The 21,324-nt window shown below is 37.3% G+C and overlaps 1 protein-coding gene across 7 annotated transcripts in view; it reads right to left on the bottom strand.

Annotated features, from left to right (window-relative positions):
- Nucleotides 1–21,324, bottom strand: part of ATP8A1 (ATPase phospholipid transporting 8A1) — a 244,887-nt gene continuing 223,563 nt past the window's right edge. For all 7 annotated transcript variants that reach the window (XM_004448742.3, XM_023592370.2, XM_058299208.1 and 4 more), the window contains 4 exons: nucleotides 15,430–15,518; nucleotides 14,618–14,710; nucleotides 5,848–5,939; nucleotides 1–4,661 (listed from right to left, as the gene is read on the bottom strand). In XM_004448742.3, the coding sequence (XP_004448799.1) occupies nucleotides 4,564–4,661; nucleotides 5,848–5,939; nucleotides 14,618–14,710; nucleotides 15,430–15,518 (372 nt within the window). In that variant the 3' untranslated portion in view covers nucleotides 1–4,563. The remainder of the gene's footprint in view (nucleotides 4,662–5,847; nucleotides 5,940–14,617; nucleotides 14,711–15,429; nucleotides 15,519–21,324) is intronic.

Here is a 21,324-nt window from a genome sequence, read left to right as displayed (position 1 = left end):
TTTTCTTTATGTAATGATAATGTTTATTTCATTTTTAATAACAATTAGAGAACAAAATGTTTAGAATTTGCAGTTTAAAACATGCACATTCACAAAAGGCCAATTACACATAACACTGCATAGAATTGAATGCAACTCAACTTTAATAACTATTTATAAAACACAGTGCATTGAACACTGAAATAAACAAACCTGAGAAAACTACTATAATCACAGATTCAAAACTCTCCATTCATGCAGCTTCACAATTTTACAGCAGTTTCAGGAGGAATGGTTTTTCATGGAGCTGAAAATTCTACTTTTATCTTTAATGCAAACTGTAGTTTTCTATAGTAGCTCCCTTCTAAGGCTGGCTTAAAAAAAAAAAGCCTAATAAGTTTGAAAATGTCAGAAATGAAGCCTTGAAGTAGTTGAACAAACAGTATTTACTGTGTTTATAGCTTCTATTCTAAAACCTATAAAAAACATGTATATTTGAATATTCTGCTCACATCTTTGCAAGAGCAGATTAACCTATGGAACGTTGCTGTTAATTCAAAGTAAGCAAATATGAAATCTAGCTTTTTTTTTCCTACTTAAGGGATATTTATTTGGCGAGAAATTTTGTGAGTTTTTAAATAGAAAGTTGTTGGAGGCAAGCTAAACAAAAGATTCAATTAAATTTGTTCAAATCTGTAAAGTAATTTACTTATGGAAAAAAGTTATTCAGAAGACTAATTAATTTGTCCACTGAATATTAAATTTCAGGTAGGCCATGTTAGAATTTTATAAGGCAGAAATAAACATCAAGATTTACAGCAATAGCCATGCATTGGCCTAGATCACTTTTAAATATTAATTCATGCAAACCATAAACCCATCAAAAACACAGCTGCTCTCACACAGAAAATAAATCAAGACAAAAAATGGAAAACATTCCTTTCCTCCAAAATTTAACTTACATTCCATTTTAATAGCTGTTGAAGGTTTAATTAAAATGCAGCAAAGTACAACTAAGTTCCACAAATGACAATTATTTTAATGTGAGAAAAATCAGACTATGGTTATCTTTAAGAGGTGTTATAGAAATATTCATCATTAGAAAGCATTTATTAGGCACCAAACTGCATGGTGTTACATTAAGTGATTTACAAAAAGAATTCCACAGACCTGGTCCATGTGATGCGAACAGGGGAGGTATTTTCTTGATAAATTTTGTAGACATTAATTATTTATAAGATTGCAGATTTATTTGATGAAAAAGGTTTTAAAGCCAGGAACTATCAAAGGGCAACCACACAAAAACACACACGAACTATTATTTAGCTTTGTAATAATTATGACATTGTTATAAATAATTTAAAAACTGTGAATGTACAATTGATCACTTCCTGACTAGCATTCATTTCTTGAAAGAAGATTTTAAATACAGATTTACACACAATGCAGAACAGATTATCATATGACTTTCATTTTGGATATCAGAATGCTGAACTGCAAAATCAAAATATAAAATGTAATGATCGGAATAAAAGCATATTGATTTCTCTAATTCATTTTCCCCTGGAAATTACTAGGAAACACTGATACTATTTAACGATCATACAATTCATGTAAATGGCTAATATTATTTAGCAGAATACATGTACACCTGACTTGATTAGAAAAAGTTTTCCATTAAGTTAGCAACATTGCCCAAGCAGTCTCACCTTAGAATGCAGAACGGCAATGGGAGGGCAGGATGCACGAACATCATTTCAAATTAACTTCCTGAGAAACACCATATTCCTGCTCCTAATTTCCTCCATATAACATCTTTCTGGGTGTGAAACACCAATATATTTTTATATGTATATATAAAACATTTAGAAAGTCCATGCTTGATACCACTGTGTACTATTCAATATTAAAGAAGCAACTCCTAGCTTTTCAGTGCTAAATGAAGGAGGAGCTTCTACAATAAGTAATATCTTCTGAATTGTAAACATTGTAAAGCAACCGTGTTAGCATTTGCCAGAGTCCCTACAAGGGACTTTTTAATTGAATAGTATGTGTCCTTTATTTCAGAAAATACATATTGAAAGTCACTTCAACTATTTATTTTAATCCTGGTAAAACTGTGTAACTTTTTCCCGTATTAGGAAGGTTTAAAAAAATCAGGTTTTCTGTAATTTAACTCTATAAAGTCACTGCAATTACAATACTATATTTTAAGTTTTACCAAGGAGATTATACCCTTACCCCCTCAAAGAGAAGCAGAGAATGACTTAATGTTGATAATTCAAAAATAGGACTATGGGACAGAAGGGCATACATTTGTCACATTTCATATCAAGATGCTATACCTTCAATTATTAACTGTGAATTCACATTGAAGAAACCCATGTTTCAAGAGAAAAATAATACTTTTGGTTTTCTTGAAAATTCTGTTCTATTATATATACAATGTTTTCATATTAAAACTTTTGAGAAGGCTGCTATTGATGAGGTGAGGACAAACGAAAGCAGCCCTTCTCTAACTGCAATGAAGTGTTTTTCTGGAGGGATGGATGTACCGCATTCCCGTTTTTTTGTTTGTGGCTTAATCTCAACTATCATGACTGGGAGGCCCAGGAAAAGCTGCTCTGAATAGCCAGTTGGTAGACGAAGCCTGTGACTTTAGAATTTTGAAGATGACCTTAGGGCCCTATACCTAACATCTTGCTAGATGTTTTCACATCAAATGGGATGAGTCTGGGAAGTGAAGTATGTAAACTCCTTGCTCCCTTTAGATTTAAATTCAGTATGTGTAATAATTTGTAGAAAATGCTGGATGCAGACTGGTAATGAAATAGCTGAAGATTCAGTGAAGGAAATGATGTATATCCTAATTTTAAGTCTAGATTAAAGAAAAAAGGACATGACATTATTAAACTCAAGGGGTAAATTTCTAAATCATCCCACTTCTCAACTCCAGGTGCCTTTTCTTTCTTTTTTTTTTTTTTTAAAGGAACTTCTGCCTATTTTGCTGGTAAATCCACTTAAAGGCAAATAGGCTTTTGAATAAAAGGCAAAATATTTGCTTCAATCTTGGAAGTGTATCTGAAAACTACCCCCCCCCTTTAAAATGAAATGAATATTTAAAAAACTGTGTAGAAAATGAGTTGTGGTTTTTTAAACAGTCCCCTCATCATTTATTGTTGGTAGCAAAACAGGAATTTTCAGGAGATGTCTTGGAACATCTTGGAAATGCAGAGAATAATTAAGCCCAATGTACATTTTAAAATTTATTAATGAAACCTATTCATAATGAAAAATGCTCTTTGTCTGTAAGTTATGACCTTGAATAAAATAGGTGAATTTTTAAAATGAGGAAATATATAACTTATTTGTCCCAATTAGCAGCATGTGACTAATTTTGGGAACTCCTGGATAAGTGTATTATGAAACAATTCTCAGTCTTATGTACAGGGCAGTCACTATAACACTGGGTGTGCTACCTAACTCAGCAGGCTTCTTTAGTGGGAACCAATAGGGAGAACTGAGACACATTACAAATGCCGAGCCTACGCACATTACAAAAGCCCATGCATTTATCCAATATGTGATCCCAAACACTTGACAGAAGCTTTGGAAATTCCAAATAAATATGTGAGCACATTTTTCTTAAGAGGAAACTTGAAGACAAAATGACATAAATCGACCTAGAGCAGAAGCCAGAGTTTTAGAAAAATCTCAATGATGATGAAACCCTATCAGGAATGACTAAGAGACATAATAACTACACTTTAAAAAATCAGTATTGTAATAAAACAACAGAATCACGTTAACACGTGTGCCCTCTAACTTTAACAAATTAACAAGACAAACGAGAAGGAAGCATTTGTAAGGCCAAAGGTGCAACATCACAGATTTTAGTAGCAAATGCCTTGAAATACTCATTTTTGCAAATCACTCTTATATTTGAAAAGTCAAGCATGCAGATCTCAAAGGAGAACTGGACGTAAACTTTCTTCTAAATTTCTGGGCAAATGACTACTGAATGAGAAATACACTTACTGAACTTCTTTGGCAAACATTTATCAAGACAATTTTTAACACGACACTTATTAATGCCTTGTTCAGAAATTCTGCTCAGTAAGGTGAGCCAGTTCCTTACAAATGCTGGTTTTATTCAGCATATCCTGAAATCTGAATTCTGGATATCAGGAGTCCCTTTAACTGATTATCATTTTAGAGTTTTTAAATGGTGGGTCACCTTAGGGGATGTCCAATAAACTGAGAGTTATAGCCTAAAGTAGAGGCATAAGAACACTGACCTAGCCTCAGTTTAAGAAAACACTCTGGCCAGATACAAGGTCATTTCACCTTTCATTTACAAAGACTTAGCAAATACTTTTAAAAATCTGAAAGAGATGGTGTTACAGTAGAGTTGCACAGTGCTTATGTCTATAAATATACATGAATCTGAATGTCAATCGATGAGATGAGCTCAGATCCACCTTTCCCTATGAGAACCACACTGGAGTTGGTCAGCAGATTCCCATGAAGACCTGGAAGCTGGCCTTAGAGATATAGCAGTGCCTTCTTCTCAGCCATTCCCCATCACCATTCTTCTGGTCTCTGTTTTGTGGTATCGTATGCTCTAATCACTTCAGACTGTGAAACAATTCCATTTTCATCTTGAGAGAAAGCATACCCATCTGTAAGTTTAATGATAAAACAAAAATTAATCATCATGAAGAAGCTGCTGGAAATTCCTTGTTATTCCGCATTTTGAATATTTATTTTCTAATTTGGAGAAGGAACACTTTCTTTCCACTCTCAGAAACTTGAGCACATTCATTTTTAATGTCCAGAAAAGATACAGGCTCAACTGCAAAGTTAGCCTTGGGTTGTCCAACAATTCTTTAGACTTATGCTGTGAATTATGCTCCTTGGGAAATGAAGCAGGTACCCTTAAGGCCCCTCAGTTCTCTTTTCAGTATCTCAAGTCCAGCCCATTTAACTTTTGTTACCCTTCTACTTGAGGAAGTAATTGGGTCTAGTCAAATAGGCACATGCATTTCCACATGAGGGAAGGAAGAAATAATAGTGAGGAGGAGGAGTGAAACACTTAAGAATGCAAGTGGTAAAATGGTAATCTTCTTCCCTCACGTGACATTTTCCTTTACTCTTGGCATCTACAGATAAACCCACTGATGATGCCCCAAGATGATTGGAGGGGATATGGAGATAAGAAATGATCCCCAGGAGGAGGAGTATTTATTGGTCTCTGGATCACATATCCAGAGAAGGCCACTTTAAGTTAAAGGAATACAAGCATTAAACATGATTACATATATAAAAAAATCAAAATAAATCACATGTGGGAATAACATGAAACAAAAGATATATTACTGGCACAAATACATTTACTACAGGGTTTTACATAATTTAGTCCTTTTTTAGATCCTTGAAATGCTAAGAAGGGGTGATACCTAAAATTTCTTACAACTCTAAATGTTCATAAATATTTTTGCAAGGAATTTTTAATGGTGCTGTATGAAAGCTAAAAAAGCTTTTGCAAAGTTATTCAAGTAGAAAAGGTAGCAATACAAATACAACTGTTAAGAGTTAAGATATATTTTACTTGTTCTAAGATTTAAGGATGCAAGGGGCACGCAGAAATATTATTGTCCCTCCTTAAAGTGAAACTAAGATTTTAAAATGCTCCATCTCTTCTGCTAAAGGTGAGACGACTGGGGTCAAAGGATTCTCTGACCATTTGTTATTTTGATGTTCATTTTAAAGAGTTAAATTTCTCTAAAGTCAAAATACTGTTCTGATAAATGGTATGATGAAGTAATGGCAGAGAATTTACTGAAAAATAAGAAACCAAATACTTACGGAGCAGGTTTTGTTGCAGTGATTCAGACCGGTACAAGTTCACGTGGTTCTTCTTAAAGACATTCTTGAGGAGCTGAGCCCGCTCGGTGAGGCTGCGGAGCAGGTGTAAACGTGTGAAGTGAATTATCAACTTGGCTGAGACCCCAGTGTGCCCACAGAGCCACCAAAAAGAGGTTGGACTTAGACAAAAGACTGCTTGGGAAATCTGTATTCTAGCCATTCTTTTGACCCTATTTTCCCAAATAGCAAAAGAGATTTCAAGTATTTAGACGGAAACTGTTGAGACCATTTTTTCCATAGCTAAAGAGGAGTTTTGTTCCCAATACTCCAGTCAAAAGATTTTCCCACCCCCCACTTATATTTACACCAAATAGAGATTTAAACCTGCAAAGCACAATTAATAAAAAAAGAGAAAACCTTCCAGTTGTGTTATCAGCTTTTAAAAACTTGATTGACTTATTACGTATACTCTAAGCATATATTCTGATGTATTTTTTAGTTATGTTAAAGAATCCCTAAGAATTATGCAAAGAAGAAATCTCATCTAGATTTGTTAATTAGAAAACTCCATTACCATTCTAATATGGTATGAAATGTGTTCCTTAATTTCATTTTAAAATAAACTCTTTTCAGAAAATAATTATACTAGGAAAAATGACAAGGGAAGATATTTATTTTTCAATAAATTTTTAGAATAGTCTTCTCCACAGATACAAATCCACATAATGATTAATTTCTGCAAGCACACTGCAAGAAATAATACATCTGTTTCTTTCCACTGCACACAGAATAGTACATCAGTGGGAATTCAAATATTTGTCGAATAAATGAATTTGAGTAATAATTCTGAAATGCACTTATAAACATTATCAGTCTTCTCAGTCATGCTATTTCTTCATTGGTTGATTTATAAAACTTTACTTTGCTATCAAAGAACATAAGTATGAGGAGAAAGTAAGTAATCCACATGAATTGCAGCAAATGTTTATGTGGTTTTATTTTACTCATTGGAATAGATTGAGTTGAAAATTTTCTATTTTGTATTTTCCTCACTATAAAAGTTTTAGTTAAGTCTCTCTAAGTTACGTTAGTTCTGTATTTTGCCAAGTTTTTTTGAGACTCTGAAATGGAACACTATTCATCACATACAAAAGAAAGATCCTCTGCAAAATGAACTTGTTATTACACAAACATTTAGGCAAAAACTGAAGGAAAAATATTTAGATATTTGTAGTAATCCTCCACATATATTTATTAAAGTCTAGGGATGTTAACTAGTACTTCTCATTAGATATATTTTCTTGTCATTGGAAATTTGCTACATTAAGGCAAGAAAGCTAATTGATCTAAAACTCCAGTGGTTCTGCAAATTGTTGTAAAACTTGCTTTTGCTAGTGAAATAAACAGATACTGGGAATGAGAAGGGGCCATTTTTAGGGAGTCACTTTTCTTACTGTACTCTTTAAACGATCTAACATTACAGACCCCAGGACCCTAAGGGACACTAAAGTGTGCAACTGCTTTGAGGAAGTCGGCAGCTTTAGCAGCAGGTGGTCTGATTTTGTTAGCAGAGCACTGTGGACGAGGTGCTGGGAAGTCTCTGGTGTTTAAGACTGAAATAACCACAGAAGGCTGGACGATGGCAATGTATCATCATGCAGCTTCTTCTTCCCCAAATCCATTTTCCAGGTTTCATGCTGGCTTTTCCCAAATGCATAATGCCTTAATATTAAAACACCACAGTGGTAAGAAGGCAGATGAAGGAATTGTATCTCACATATTACAGCAACCTAAATATATAGGATAAAGTCATTTTGTTTTGCAACTGTTCATATAAGGCTATACTCTCACTCAGCTGTTACATCTAGTTCAGTGTTCAAAAATAAAAACAGAAATCATGAAGTCTCTTTCTTGGGAAACTTTTTTCTCAGTCATCTTATGTCTAACAGGAGGACAAATACTTAACCCATGCACACTGTGAGGATTCAGGGAGTTATGGACAACACCCAGCCCAGCAAGAGGCACTTAAGAAACACTTAATAAATGTTAGTCCCTTCCCCTGTAACATCCCTGCCCCCAGAACCCTAGGAATTTATTTTAAAAAATCAACTAGAACAGAAATAATCACAAAACTTAAGATGCATGGTAAGGATCATTTCTGATTCTGCTTTAGCTCAACACGAGATAGCTACTGATGCATATGAGTTTTAATTTAGAAGGCCCCCACTCTGTTTAAGAGGAAAACCAATAATGTGTTTTTTGAGTGTGTTGTTTTGCCTTACCTATATTGAACTTCTTGCTTTAGAACTTGTAGAGCAAAGAGTCCCTCCTACAGAATATAAATGTGATTCACAGGAGGATGCTTAATAAATAACAAGTGATGATGAGTAGTATTTCTTCAGTCTTATCCTACCGTTAGGGAACTAGTCATCATTTACAAATGTATGCAATTCTGTGATCGATGTTTTTGGGTACTGGCATTACTATCAAGTCACATTATAAAATACACTGGTTAACATAGTAACATTGAGAGATATATGAAAAGTTTGATTTTTGTTGAACAGCACAGCACAGTGTGAGAAGAAATATTTCCACTTAGACATAAGATATCTTCTCACTAAAACCACATCTTTTTCACAAATCAATGGAAAAACCATAAATGTAAGGAAAAGATGTGGACAGTATTTACTCACTCTTGTATATACCAAGCTGTACAAATTCTGAATCTGTTTAATGAAATTAAAAACTGCCACTAAAATACCGTTAACCTTATTTCCAAACCTACTAAAATGCTGCGACTTAGGTATGTGGTGGAGTTGAAGTGTAAAATACTCTTTCATAATAATATTTTTTAAAGAAACATTACAAAAGTTAGTATAGGTAAAATGTCATTTACTGCCCTGGAACATGTTGCCTAAAGGCATTTTCTGTCATCCTTGAGGAGTGGCAAATTTGCATGCATCCTTATATTGGGCTGGCAAGCTATTTTGATTGACTCATTAAAATAGGTTTCCAGAAAGTAAATCAATGTTCATCCAAACAATGTTTTAATGTATATCGTGTGACAGCTGTCCTGTACTAGGTAGTGGTATGGGGGAGATAAATGACAAATAGGCCTAAACCCTGCCCTGAGGACATGACATTTCAATGTTCGGTCACTTTTCATTACAGGTGTTGGACAGAATCATAAGTGATGAGGGTAGGTTGGAGGAAAACATTTGATACACCCCTCTCCCCTCAACCCCCATCAAGATATTTAGGTAACACTGATATAAAATCCAGTGTGAAAATTGAGAAGCATGGTTTTGTTCTATTAGTTCTGGGACAATGCTGAATTTGCTTTTTATTAAGGATAGACAATATACAGAAAGATCTGGAGAGACCACCATCACCATCCTCTGACCAAACTGTTGTACACCCCACACTTCCCCACTTCTTTCAAGCTAAGGCTATGGGCCAAACAAGGTGAAGAATTCCTTAATGAGGACTGACCTGAAGGATCTTGGGCTAAACTTGTTTAGTAATGGTGCTGATGAGATGCGGGCTAAGTTCTTCAGGTACTAGTTTTATTCTTGTATTTTCCTGTCTATAAGATGCATTGGGGAAGCGGACTTGGCCCAATGGATAGGGCATCTGCCTCCCACATGGGAGGTCCGCGGTTCAAAGCCTGGGCCTCCTTGACCCGTGTGGAGCTGGCCCATGCACAGTGCTAATGTGCACAAGGAGTGCTGTGCCATGCAGGGGTGTCCCCTGCGTAGGGAGCCCTATACACAAGGAGTGTGCCCCGTAAGGAGAGCTGCCTGGTGCGAAAGAAAGTACAGCCTGCCCAAGAATGGCACGGCACACACGGAGAGCTGACACAATGAGATGATGCAACAAAAAGAATCACAGATTCCCGGTGCCACTGAAAAGGATAGAAGCAGTCACAGAAGAAGACAGTGAATGGACACAGAGAGCAGACAACTGGGGGCGGGGAGGGATAAATAAATAAATAAATCTTAAAAAAAAAAAGATGCATTGCTGCTTCACACTCACAACCAAGGTCTCCAAAAGTAACTGATCTTTTCCCAGGGAGCCCACAGTACCCACAAGCCCTTTCAGGTTTTAAGTTTACTTCTTTCTTAAGATTTGTCTTTAGACAGGTATGACATTATACAATTCTAGAGATATAAGACACTCAACTGGAAAAATGGGGGCCCATATTCCAAAAAATTATTTGTTGTAAAATGTATAAATATTTACATTAAGTAAGGAAAAACCCACACTATAATGGTCTTAAATTCACAGAACCATTAGCACAACCATTCTTTCATCTCAAAGCTTTATGTAAAAGGTCAATAGCATTAGCTAGTGTATGGACATTAGATAGTATATTGAATCTTTTCAAAAAAGATTTATTTATCTCACATTCATGTAGTAGGAAGAATGGAACTAAGTTGTAAAATGCAGGCCACCAGCAGCTTTTCTCCGACTGCCAAGACTCAAGATGCAGGAGAAGGCAGGTAAGAAGTCTGCCAACAGCTATAGAACATTTATCAGTAAGACTGTGGCTAGAGGTGTACTATAATCATTTAAATTACAAAGTACTTGAAGGCAAAAGTAACCTTTTTGCTTAATTTTATAGAATACCACTCAATGATTAGTATTCATTTTGAACATAAAATTATGTAATGAGCCTTTACAGGGACCTTAGAGAGTTAACTATTACATCATCTTATTTATTAAGACTACCAACAGTTATAGTGTCTATATTTTCATATTTAATTAATTGCTATTTAATAAAGCCAACGTAAAATTGGTGCCAACTCAGACACCAGGGCGGACTGATTCACCCACCCACTGCTCAACCATCTATCTTTCAACCATCCATTCATTTACTCACTCTTTCATTCATTCACTCATTTATTGCTTTCTCCACTCATCTGACCATTCATATGTTCAACCATTCATTCATTCAACAAATATTTATCAATTGCCAATAAATTCCAGGCTTGGTGCTGGATTACATAAGTCTCTCCCTCAAGGAGCTCAAACTAGTAGAAACATATAAATAATCAAATATGTTAAAATACAATGCAATAAATGTAACAATGGAACTTTAAGATAGCAGAGTAGGAAATAATTTTATCTTCAAAGAGTTGAGTTGAGGAAATCGGTTATTTTTTCCCCCCTCCCCCTCCCTTGCCCTGCTGTTTTTGCTGTCTGTGTCCATTTGTTGTGTGACCTTCTGTATCTATTTCTTTTTTTGTCTTCTCTTCTCGTCTTTCTCCTCTAGGATTCACTAGGATTTGATCTTTGGGACCTCTGATGTGGAGAGAGGTTCCTTGTCAATTGTGCCACCTCAGTTCCTGGTTTCTGCGCTGCTTCACCTTGACTCTCCTCTTTGTCTCTCTTCTGTTGCATCATCATCTTGCTGTGTGACTCACTTGTGTAGGCACTGGCTCATGGTGCTGGCACTTGGCTTGCTGCGTTGGCACTCAGCTCCCCACGTGGGCACTGGCTCACTATGTGGGCACTCTGCTCACCATGCGGACACTAAGCGCACCACGTGGGTACTGGCTTGCTGTGTGGACACTGGCTCACCATGTCGGCACTCATGTGGGTACTTGGCTCTCCATGTGGGCAGTCATGCAGGCACTCAGCTCATCGCGCAGGTACTTCGCTCACCATGGGGGCACTTAGCTTGCCATGCGGGCACTTGGCTTGCCATGTGGGCCCTCATGTGGGCACCTGGCTCACCATGTCGGCACTCACTCAGCCTGCCGTGTGGGCACTTGGCTCGCGGTGCAGTCACGCTTTCTTTTCTTCTTTTTCACCAGGAGGCCCCAGGGATTGAACCTGGGTCCTCCCATATGGTAGGCAGAGGCCTTATCATTTGAGCCACATCCGCTTCCCGGAAATTGGGTTTTGAAAGCTAGGAACTGGAGTGCCTAGTCTATAAGAGGGGTATGGGCTCCTAAACAAGGAAACAGGATGCATGAAGGCTTGAGGTTATAAAATAGCATGGTATTTTGGAGCTAAAGGAAGTATGATACTGCTAGAATATGCATAAATCACAATGTCTCCCTTTCGCTAACTTTTCTGAAATTTGACTCAGTCTCATTCTCCAAGAATTCTAAAATATTTCTGGCAGTAAAATCAGAACTGAAAATTCTTTAACTGCCCTTAGAATGTCTTTGCATGAAGACTTTTCCATGAGTTGCTATATTTCTGCTTTCATAGATGTTTTCCTCTCCTCTCTCCTAGATACAATGTAGAAGGAAGACACTATGCTTATACTGACTACCACCATCCTGTCTGATTAGCAATGGGCAGGAAAAATGATGTGGAGCTCGTTTTGTACCAGATCTGTGGTATTCAGCTAACAAGGTAACATTTCTGCATTCTTGATGAAAAGATGAATAGCTATTTAGGCAAATAAGTAGGAAATTTATCCGATACATTTAGAAGAAGTTGGTGGTGATTTGGGGTTGAATCCCTTTCTTTTCCTTTCAGGCACTCTGACTTATTTTACTTAGTGGGAGGGGCATCGTGCATCACAGACTCACAGAATCTTTAGGACCTAGAGGCCATCACACTGAATCCTCTACCTGATTTATGACTTGTTTGAGCCAGCTTCAAACATACTCTAGATTAAATTCCCTGATATGCAGCAAACCACACAAACTAAATACCAGGTGGGGGGGCATGTTTTATTTAATGCACTTATAAATATGAAAGATTCATTCCTAAGGATAGTAACACTCATAGCATCAGCTTCAGGCTTTACCCAATAATTGTTAATACATGATTTTATTCACAAGTTTTGTGAGCTAGAACCTTTACCACATCCTTTTTTAAAGAGAGAAAGGAAGAGAACCATTTAGTTTTTCGAGGAACTATTTGTGCCCTGAAAGGGGACAGATGTTTCTACAACAAATCCTGGGATGCAGGTTTTGGATGAAAGCATGGATGAAGGGGATGATGGAGGCCAGAGGAGAGTGCTAACATTTTCCAGGTACTCACTTTGTTTTGTTGACTGTCTAGCCATTTACCTTCCTCAGGCAAATCCTTACTATAGCCTCAAAGGTTGGTAATTACTGTTCCTATCTATTTTTTTTTTTTTAAGATTTATTTATTTAGTTACTTCTCTCCCCTTCCCCCGCCCCCACCCCGGTTGTCTGTTCTCCATTTGCTTCGTCGTTGTCTTTGTCCGCTTCTGTTGTTGTCAGCTGCACGGGAATCTGTTTCTTTTTGTTGCGTCATCTTGTTGTGTCAGCTCTCCGTGTGTGTGGCACCATTCTTAGGCAGGCTGCACTTTCTTTCGCGCTGGGCGGCTTTCCTTACAGGGTGCACTCCTTGCGTGTGGGGCTCCCCTACACGGGGACACTCCTGAGTGGCACGGCACTCCTTGTGTGCATCAGCACTGTGTGTGGGCCAGCTCCCACACGGGTCAAGGAGGCCCGGGGTTTGAACCGCAGACCTCCCATGTGGTAGATGGACGCCCTAACCACTGGGCCAAGTCTGCTTCCCAACTGTTCCCATCTTATACACAGGGAAACTGATTTAGAGAGGTTAAGTATTTTGCCAGGTTAAGTTTTATTCTCTTTTTGCTGCTACACCACATCCTTGAGAAAGCAGCAAAAGGAGGCACAACAGTGAATGGGTAGGAGCTGGGGCTCTGCAATCAAAAGACACAGGCTCAAGGCCCAGCTCTGTCATGTATGACCTTGGGAGAGATCTGAGTCTCTCTGAGCTCCAGTTTCCTCATCTGGGAAAGATGGGCTGTTAAGAAGATTAGCAGAGGTAGCACATGTGAAATGTTAACTGAAGAGCCTGGTACAAAGCAAGTACTCCATGAATGCCAGTGCTATTATTTTTAAAGTCAAGGCACGGACTGGAGTGTGATGTGTACCACAGGCCTAGGGACAGGGAGTGAGAGATGGAAGTGAAGGTCTCGGCTTGAGTTCCCAGTCTGACACTTATGCCACTCCATCAAAGTGAGTAACAGTGAATCTTGATGAAGGTGATGTATACCAGGGCAAAGCATTTACTATCGTTTAGACAAAAGTTTAATTCACTCTCGCGTGATGGCAGAGATAAAAATAAAATAAATTCCTGGTGCTATCTCCATCATTGTATTTTATTACTGTCTTTGTTTGACTAATTTTTATTTTTTTAAATAATGCTTTGTGAATTTAATGTATTTAGTAGCTTTCTAATCTTGCTTTTTTGGTGGGGTGAGGAGAAATGAGGAAGAGGATTTTGATGACATAATGTACTTGATGTATGATTTTTGTCTCGGCCAGTTCCTAATAATGGATTTAACCACAAAAGCAATTGGACGGCAGTGTGCCCTATTGACAAATTCTGATTTTGAGTACATGCTATCTATCTACCTATCTTGGTAAATGTTTCAAGCTAAAAGTCTTCTTTTTCCCTTTCAGTTCAATACCACAACAACATTGGCATCTACCATTCATTTAAGGCTCATTAAGGCACCAGCCACATCCTATGTGCTTTATTTTACTTAATTTTCACAACTAGCCATGAGGTAGGTATTCTCACCCCCATTTATAGGTGAGGAAATGGAGGCTCAGCAACATTCAGCAACTTGGCTATGGTCCCACAGCTTAATAGGCAATAGATGTGATTTTGAATCCACATCTCTCAGATTATAAAATCAACTCCACGCTAACTGATAAATGCAGGTTTACCACTTATTTCCAACCACGAGTAAAAGGCAAATAGAAAGTTCACTGGAAAAGAACATATTCTGGGTATATTTTACCTTTTTCCAAGCACAACTGCTCCTGGGTCTTGAGATTTTGCTTCCAGCTCCTGAACTTCATCCACTAATGTTTTAAAAGCAGTCCTCTTGACTCTACAGAATAAATAAGTAAAAAAGAAAAAGAAAAAGATTTGCATGGAAACACTCTTGTGGAGACTTAAAACCTTACAAAATTAGATACCTGCTTTACTGTAATGCTATTGATAAGTATGACAGTAACCAGAGTACAAACAGGTTTTCAGTAGAATCTAAAAAATTACACTTTTGAGCATTAAATAGAGAAATAATAGTCAAAGTAATTGGTTTAGGTTTATAGTATCAAATAAACAACATTTGGTTAACTTTAATGATATCTTGTGTTGTGGTAAGAGCTAACCTTTTAAAACTTAGAACATGAGAAAAATTAGTAAGGTTTTTGCTTCTTATATATTTTACATATGTTTAGAGTGAGGCAAACAAAACATTTCTTTTCACAACAATTATTTGCTAAGAAGAAATTAAGTCTTTGGAGATTATAGAACTCTTTCTTCTTCCTTGCATGGGTTTTCAGGCTAATTTCTAAACAAATAGTCTCTAATGTAATTCTCTCTAATGTACTCCTTCCTGATGCTAAAAGATTCAATCTTTTAAACTAATGTAGTTTTCTAGTTCCTCAATGACTACTTTCTTCTTTATTAATTTATTTAGAACGAATTAATATTTCTAGTTCCTATTCTGCAAACTCTACACTCTTAAGCTAATGTTAGAACAGAGAAGCCTGAGGATTAATATGTACCTATATTTTTACAAACATAACTGAGTATTATACTTACACCTTATATACCACATCGAGAAGCAAAGATGCCACAGGGATAAATAATAGGCCCATCCAAAAGACCCCAGAACTGAACAACATGGCTGCCTGTGAGAATCATCAGAAACGATATTACCGTAAACACCAAGAAAAATATCATTCACATTCAGTTTTTATATGATTTAAGCAAAGACATTTTAAGAATATTATTTTGTAAGGGGATATACAAAAACTCTGAATTCAAACTTGTGAAATGTGTTAAAACATGCATTTACTACCTCTTATTTTTTCCTCAAACAGATAATATAGCAAAGATTTATTATGTGCCAAATCTTTTCATATTTTTAAAGTGAAATTATTATTGTGGCCAATGCATGGAGTAATAAACCTTGACCTACTTTTATAACATAGAATATCAAAATCAATCTTTTTGAGCCAGCTTGAAACATACTCTGGATTTAATTCCCTTACAACGCAACATATTAAAAAAAAATCCTATTTTGAAACATTTACTTTTCCTGGCAAAAGAAAATTAACTTCACTTTTGTAAAATATTACTTTAAAAATTATCCAGATCAATCATGAAAGTAGTATAATCAAATTATCTTTGAAAATAAAATTTGATTATTTTTGCTGATATTAGGTAGGAATAATTTTAACATTAAAACTATCTTTAATCCTTCCTTTGTTTTAAATCTCACACTGCTTTATCAGAGCCTCTTGGATGGTAAAGGAAATGATTCTACGATGAAAAAATTGAATTCTATTAGTTTTTTGCAATTACAATAAAAAATCTCCTTGTAATGTTATTAGATTACACAGGGCTTAAAAGGCAGGTCGTAAAATAAAACAAACATTTTGTCTCACTTCTTTGAGACTATTTATCAAAAATAAATTTGCAATATCTATTTAAATTCATAAATGTATTGCTATAACTTCTTTAAAAAGTAGCCAACTAATAGATGCACATTTACAATCCACTAGAAATCACACAGGCAAATTTTTGTTTTACTAGGTATGGCTCAGGAATTAAGAGTAATCTAGAGGTTCACAATTACACATAAAAGTCATTATCAATCAATTCTTATCAAATATAAAGATTTCTATTTCAAATTATTTTTCAGATTACCTATTCATTCGGACTCTTAACTGAGGACTAGGAACTACTTTTTACCATTTTTTTTCCCCACACTGACACAGGCTAATGGTACAGACTCTTGGTTCCAGGATGCTAAGTTTTTTCCTCTACTGTATAAAATAGCTCTGAACACTTATTTCTAAAATAAAAACGTACCATCACAAAAAATTTTCAGAAAATAAATTTTGCCATGTGGATTCAACAGAATAGCACCCATATTCTAAATGAAAAATATTCACATAAAAGTCACTTTATTTTATAAGCAAAACATGATCTTTGACATGTTTGCTGACATCCTCAATAGTGAAAACCAACAATAACTATGTAATAGGAAGTATTTATCAAGTCAGTGGGTTTTGTTTAGATTGAAGGAAGCACTCTAGGAAGGTAACAAGTGTAAAAACACATTTCTTTTTCTTTCTGGAGGGAAAAGGTAAGATAAGATTCTAAGACACATAACCAAAAATAGCATATTTACTTGGCTTAACTTTAATATATTTTATTTGGGGGGTAAGGGACGAAAGATATATTCTTGCCTTTGCCACCTTGTATTAAATGTCCCCTGGTGGAAAAGGCAAAAGTGGTGGTAGAGCCTGGCGGCTGCTAATTCTGACTATTGTGATGCTAACTATGAAAGGAGGAACAACTGGCACCCACTATTCAGTCCACCCAGCCCTTGGCTTTACAAATGAACAACATGAATTGAGGAGAAAAAAGTTTTTCCACGTCATATCTGAAAGCCTGTCAGATTTTTTTTTTCTTTTGCCGAGTTAATCCAAACCTAAAAGATTTAAAGCCGGCATTCGCATTAAAGACAGAGTCTCTTTGTGTTTTTTGGATGAAGAGGGGGAGAAAATAAAATCCCACAGAGGTATTTCCTTCCTTTCTGTACTAGAAAGCTTCCCCTCACTCTGTAGAAACCATTTTCGTCTCTAACTTTTCACATCTCTCCCCTCGCAGGCAGGTCATCTGGGAAAAGGCGAACGGATCCCTGCAGACAATGGCGGTAACAGGAGCAGCTTGTTTGGGGCTGGGCTGGGGCTCCCTCTGAGAGTGGTTTGCAAATTGCTCCTAAGGTGGGGGATTTGTGGACCATGCCAAGTGGCCCCACCGCCCTTCCTCGAGGCCCTGTGAAACCCAATGGAATCTGCCACAAAAGTGGCTGCCAGGGGACTTGAGAAAGGATCAGCCGAGAGCGTGGCAAAGCTGCTAAACTGGAGGGCACCGGGGAACAAACAACCGCTTGTCTCTGCTGAAGTACGCTGGCCTGAAATTGTCCTGCGCGGGCTTCAAAAATAAACCAACGCTGCCTGAAAATGCAAGTGTCGGCAGAGGAATTGTTCTGAAATCTCCATGTGAACTTGCAGAGAAACAGCTTTGAGAAAGCATGGGCTCATGTGCAATTACCCAAGCCATGGGGGGTACCTGGTCAGAGAAGAAGGGCTTGCCTTCTGACCCACGATGGGGTGAACCGTGAGCAATCCATGTTTTTATACCAGGTGGAGAAACACTTCTACATCCCTCAGGGTTTCCAAGTTCAATCTTGTAATAGAAGAGATAAGGTAATTGTGGTACCTGCCTATAAGCCTTCAGTACATGGACTTGAAAGCTTACCTCTAGTCACACAGAATCAAGCACCTGTGACTCTTACTCTTGGATCCTGCATAGATACCTTCTAACAGAGAAGCCCTTTGGGGAACTCTAGGACGATATCCATGGACTCTAATTAGAGTAGGTCTGGTGGTAAATAGCCCTGGTAGCGCCTAGCTTGGCCCTTCTCAGCTGTCACACACTGGGGAAGTAACTTCTAAGTCTCAATTTCCTCAGCTGTAAAATGGAGTGAATCTTACATGCCACGCCCCACACCCCACTCCCTCCCAGGATTATTATAATTCAACCAGATAATGTTTGTAAAGTGACTACTTTTATAATTAACACTGATTATTAACAAATGCTCAGTTCTTCATTTCATTTTCAAATGTCATTAACACTCTAGTTTTTTATCTTTCTAGTGATCTGTGCCATTTTCCATCCCATAAACTTCAAGGAAGGAAGTTTTATAATATCATATTAAATGTAAGTCAGTTTATAAATTTCATGGCTTTCATCAGAGTACATGACTATTTCAGCTAATATTTTGAAATGTAATACTGAAATGTAGGTAAAAGTAACTGGCCACTAATAAATTGCCATTCACCTTAATTTATTAATTTAGGAAATGGAGATAAATTTTTTTCATATAAATTATTAAAGACTGCATGAGCATAATATTAATTTTGGAAGGGAAAATTATTCAGAAAATAGTGCAGCAAAACTTGGTTATTTTTTTGGGGAGGGCAGAAAGAAAAATTAACATAAATTTCACAGTAGTTAGTGAGTTAATGTTAACAACAATGAAAAAAAGAATCAAGGAATTAATTCTGGAAAATGCAAATGTTCACAGTGGGTTCTTTTAAATAGGAAAACATCAGAGAAAACTAACACTACACTCTGTGTTCAGTAACTGTATATCACATGAAAGAATACTATCTGAGCTGTTAAAGATGTTGCAAGAATTTACTTAATTATTAGAAAACGGATGGTTTGGAACAGACCTGAGTAAAGGGAAAGGTAAAATACTCCTGGAATTCTCTCTGATGTTCTTCTGTTACCATGTTAATCAACCTTCCTAGGAGGGTTGGCAGGCTCCATTATCATCTCATGGTGATCACCCACAAATCCTGTGGCCAAGATCTCTCACCTGTACTTTGAAAACACTCTCCGGCTCTGAACTTGAACATTGCCTAGGCACCTCAAGTCTGACTCATCCCAAAGGGAACACACACTGTCTTCCCCTAAAAGCCTTTTATCCTGCCTGTTCTGAGAATGGTATCACTACCACTTATCTAAGACAGAAATCTGAACCCCATTTTTGAATTGTCTCTACACCACAAACAATATATCACCAAGTTCTTTGGTACATACACTGCAGTATCCTTGGACCTACCCACTTCTTGCCAACCCTGCTGCCATGATCCCCGTCCAAACAAATAACCTGTCTGGCCTGCTCCAATATCCTCTTTGCTGGACTCCCTAGTTACAGTCTTGTTCTGTTTCTAGCTGTTCTCCACACTAAAGCCAGAGGGATATTTCTGAAGTACAAATTAGACTTTAGCCCTTTCAATGGCTTCACACTGTACTCAGGATAGAGGACAAAATCCTTCATATGGTTTCAAGACCTTTCCTGTCTGACTTGATTGCTTTTCCAGTATCATTTATCTCTCAAGCCAGCGCCCATCTCTAGCTCCATGTTTCAGTTCCTGGAATATTCCTATGCTTACTCTCATCCCTGGGCCACTGCATTTTGACTCCCACTTGCCCTTCAGTTTTCATTATCAGATGCCACTATCACTTCCTTCCTTAGACTGGGTTAGCTGACCCTACTTTGTGCTTCCATTATGGTGCCATCTATCTCCCATTTTCTAGTACTCCTTAGTCTATAGTTTACATTATGGTTTATACTTTATACTGCACAATTGTACAGGATTTAACCAAATGTATAATGGTCTGCATCCGCCATTGGAATATCATGCACACCAATTTCAATGTCCCCAAAATGTCCCATGTTATACCTATTCTTCCCGCTCCTTCCCCTCAGAACCTCTGGTGACCACTGTCTTTATCTCGATGTTACCAGTTCTTCCCTTACTAGAATAAAAGTAAGTGTACTCTGGTCCATAGTTGCATTCCCCTCTTACTTGTGTTTATCCTTCAATCTTGGAGTCTTGTTCCCAATTGAAAGGGGGCTTAGACCCCATGGGGCAAATAGATGGGACTGTCCTGTTTGCAGTTGTAGATACTCTGTCTTTTTGGGGGGACAGGTGTTGTCTATCATCATCCTTTTGTTAGTTGCTCTGGGTGAGTCCAATGAACAGGAGTGCAGGTGATGGCTGCTGAGATTCAAGGCTCAACTGGCATATAAAGAGACCAAAGATTTAAGTCTCTGGGACATATATTTAATTGGTACAGTACTAATTATAGGCTCAAACATAAGAACCATGTGTAGGAAAATTACGAATCTAACTCAAACCCTGGGGAAATAGGTTATCATAAGTTTTAAGTTAAGGCACAGTGACGGGGTGATTTCCTGGGATTGTCTGACCTGCCTATAGTGTGTCGATGTCTCTAGAGCCTCAAAAGACCCCATGCTTGAGACACTGTTTACTGTGTCAGCCACTGAGATCCTCCTGAGAGTGCATACGTGTAATTTCTGGAATGACCTCCTGACTCACTCTGAAATCTCTTAGCTGTAAAAACTTCTATGTATTTAGTATTTCCCTCTTTTGGTCAAAGTCTTTTTCCAGAGATATCACTAGTTGGCACTTGATATTAATCCCTCGGTGCCAGGGAGACCAATTCCTGGGAGTCATGTTCCACACTGGAGAGAAAGCAGTGACTTTATATGCTGAGCTTGGCTTAGAGAGAGGGGATACCTGAGTAACAAGGAGGCTTTCGGGAGGTAACTCTTAGGCAATACATATTACCATGCTAAGCTTCAGTTTTACAAGAATAAGGTTCATAAGCACAAGCATCAGCATCAAGAGCCTGGCATATTGGTCTGTTTTCTTTTGCTAGGCATGGCCTATATACTCGAGAGATTCTTGCCACTGTATTCGAGAATGAAGGAAAACTCCTCAAGATGGCAATTTAATATTTTGCTGGTTAATTTGTGGGCCTCCACCCACTGAGTTAACACACCATAACCACATGAACTCATTCACATTCCATAGAGGCAAG

This window comes from Dasypus novemcinctus, chromosome 1 (assembly GCF_030445035.2).
Source record: "Dasypus novemcinctus isolate mDasNov1 chromosome 1, mDasNov1.1.hap2, whole genome shotgun sequence".
NCBI lineage: Eukaryota > Metazoa > Chordata > Mammalia > Cingulata > Dasypodidae > Dasypus > Dasypus novemcinctus.
Note: the sequence above shows the minus strand (reverse complement) of the source record. Positions and strands in the feature narration are given on the sequence as shown.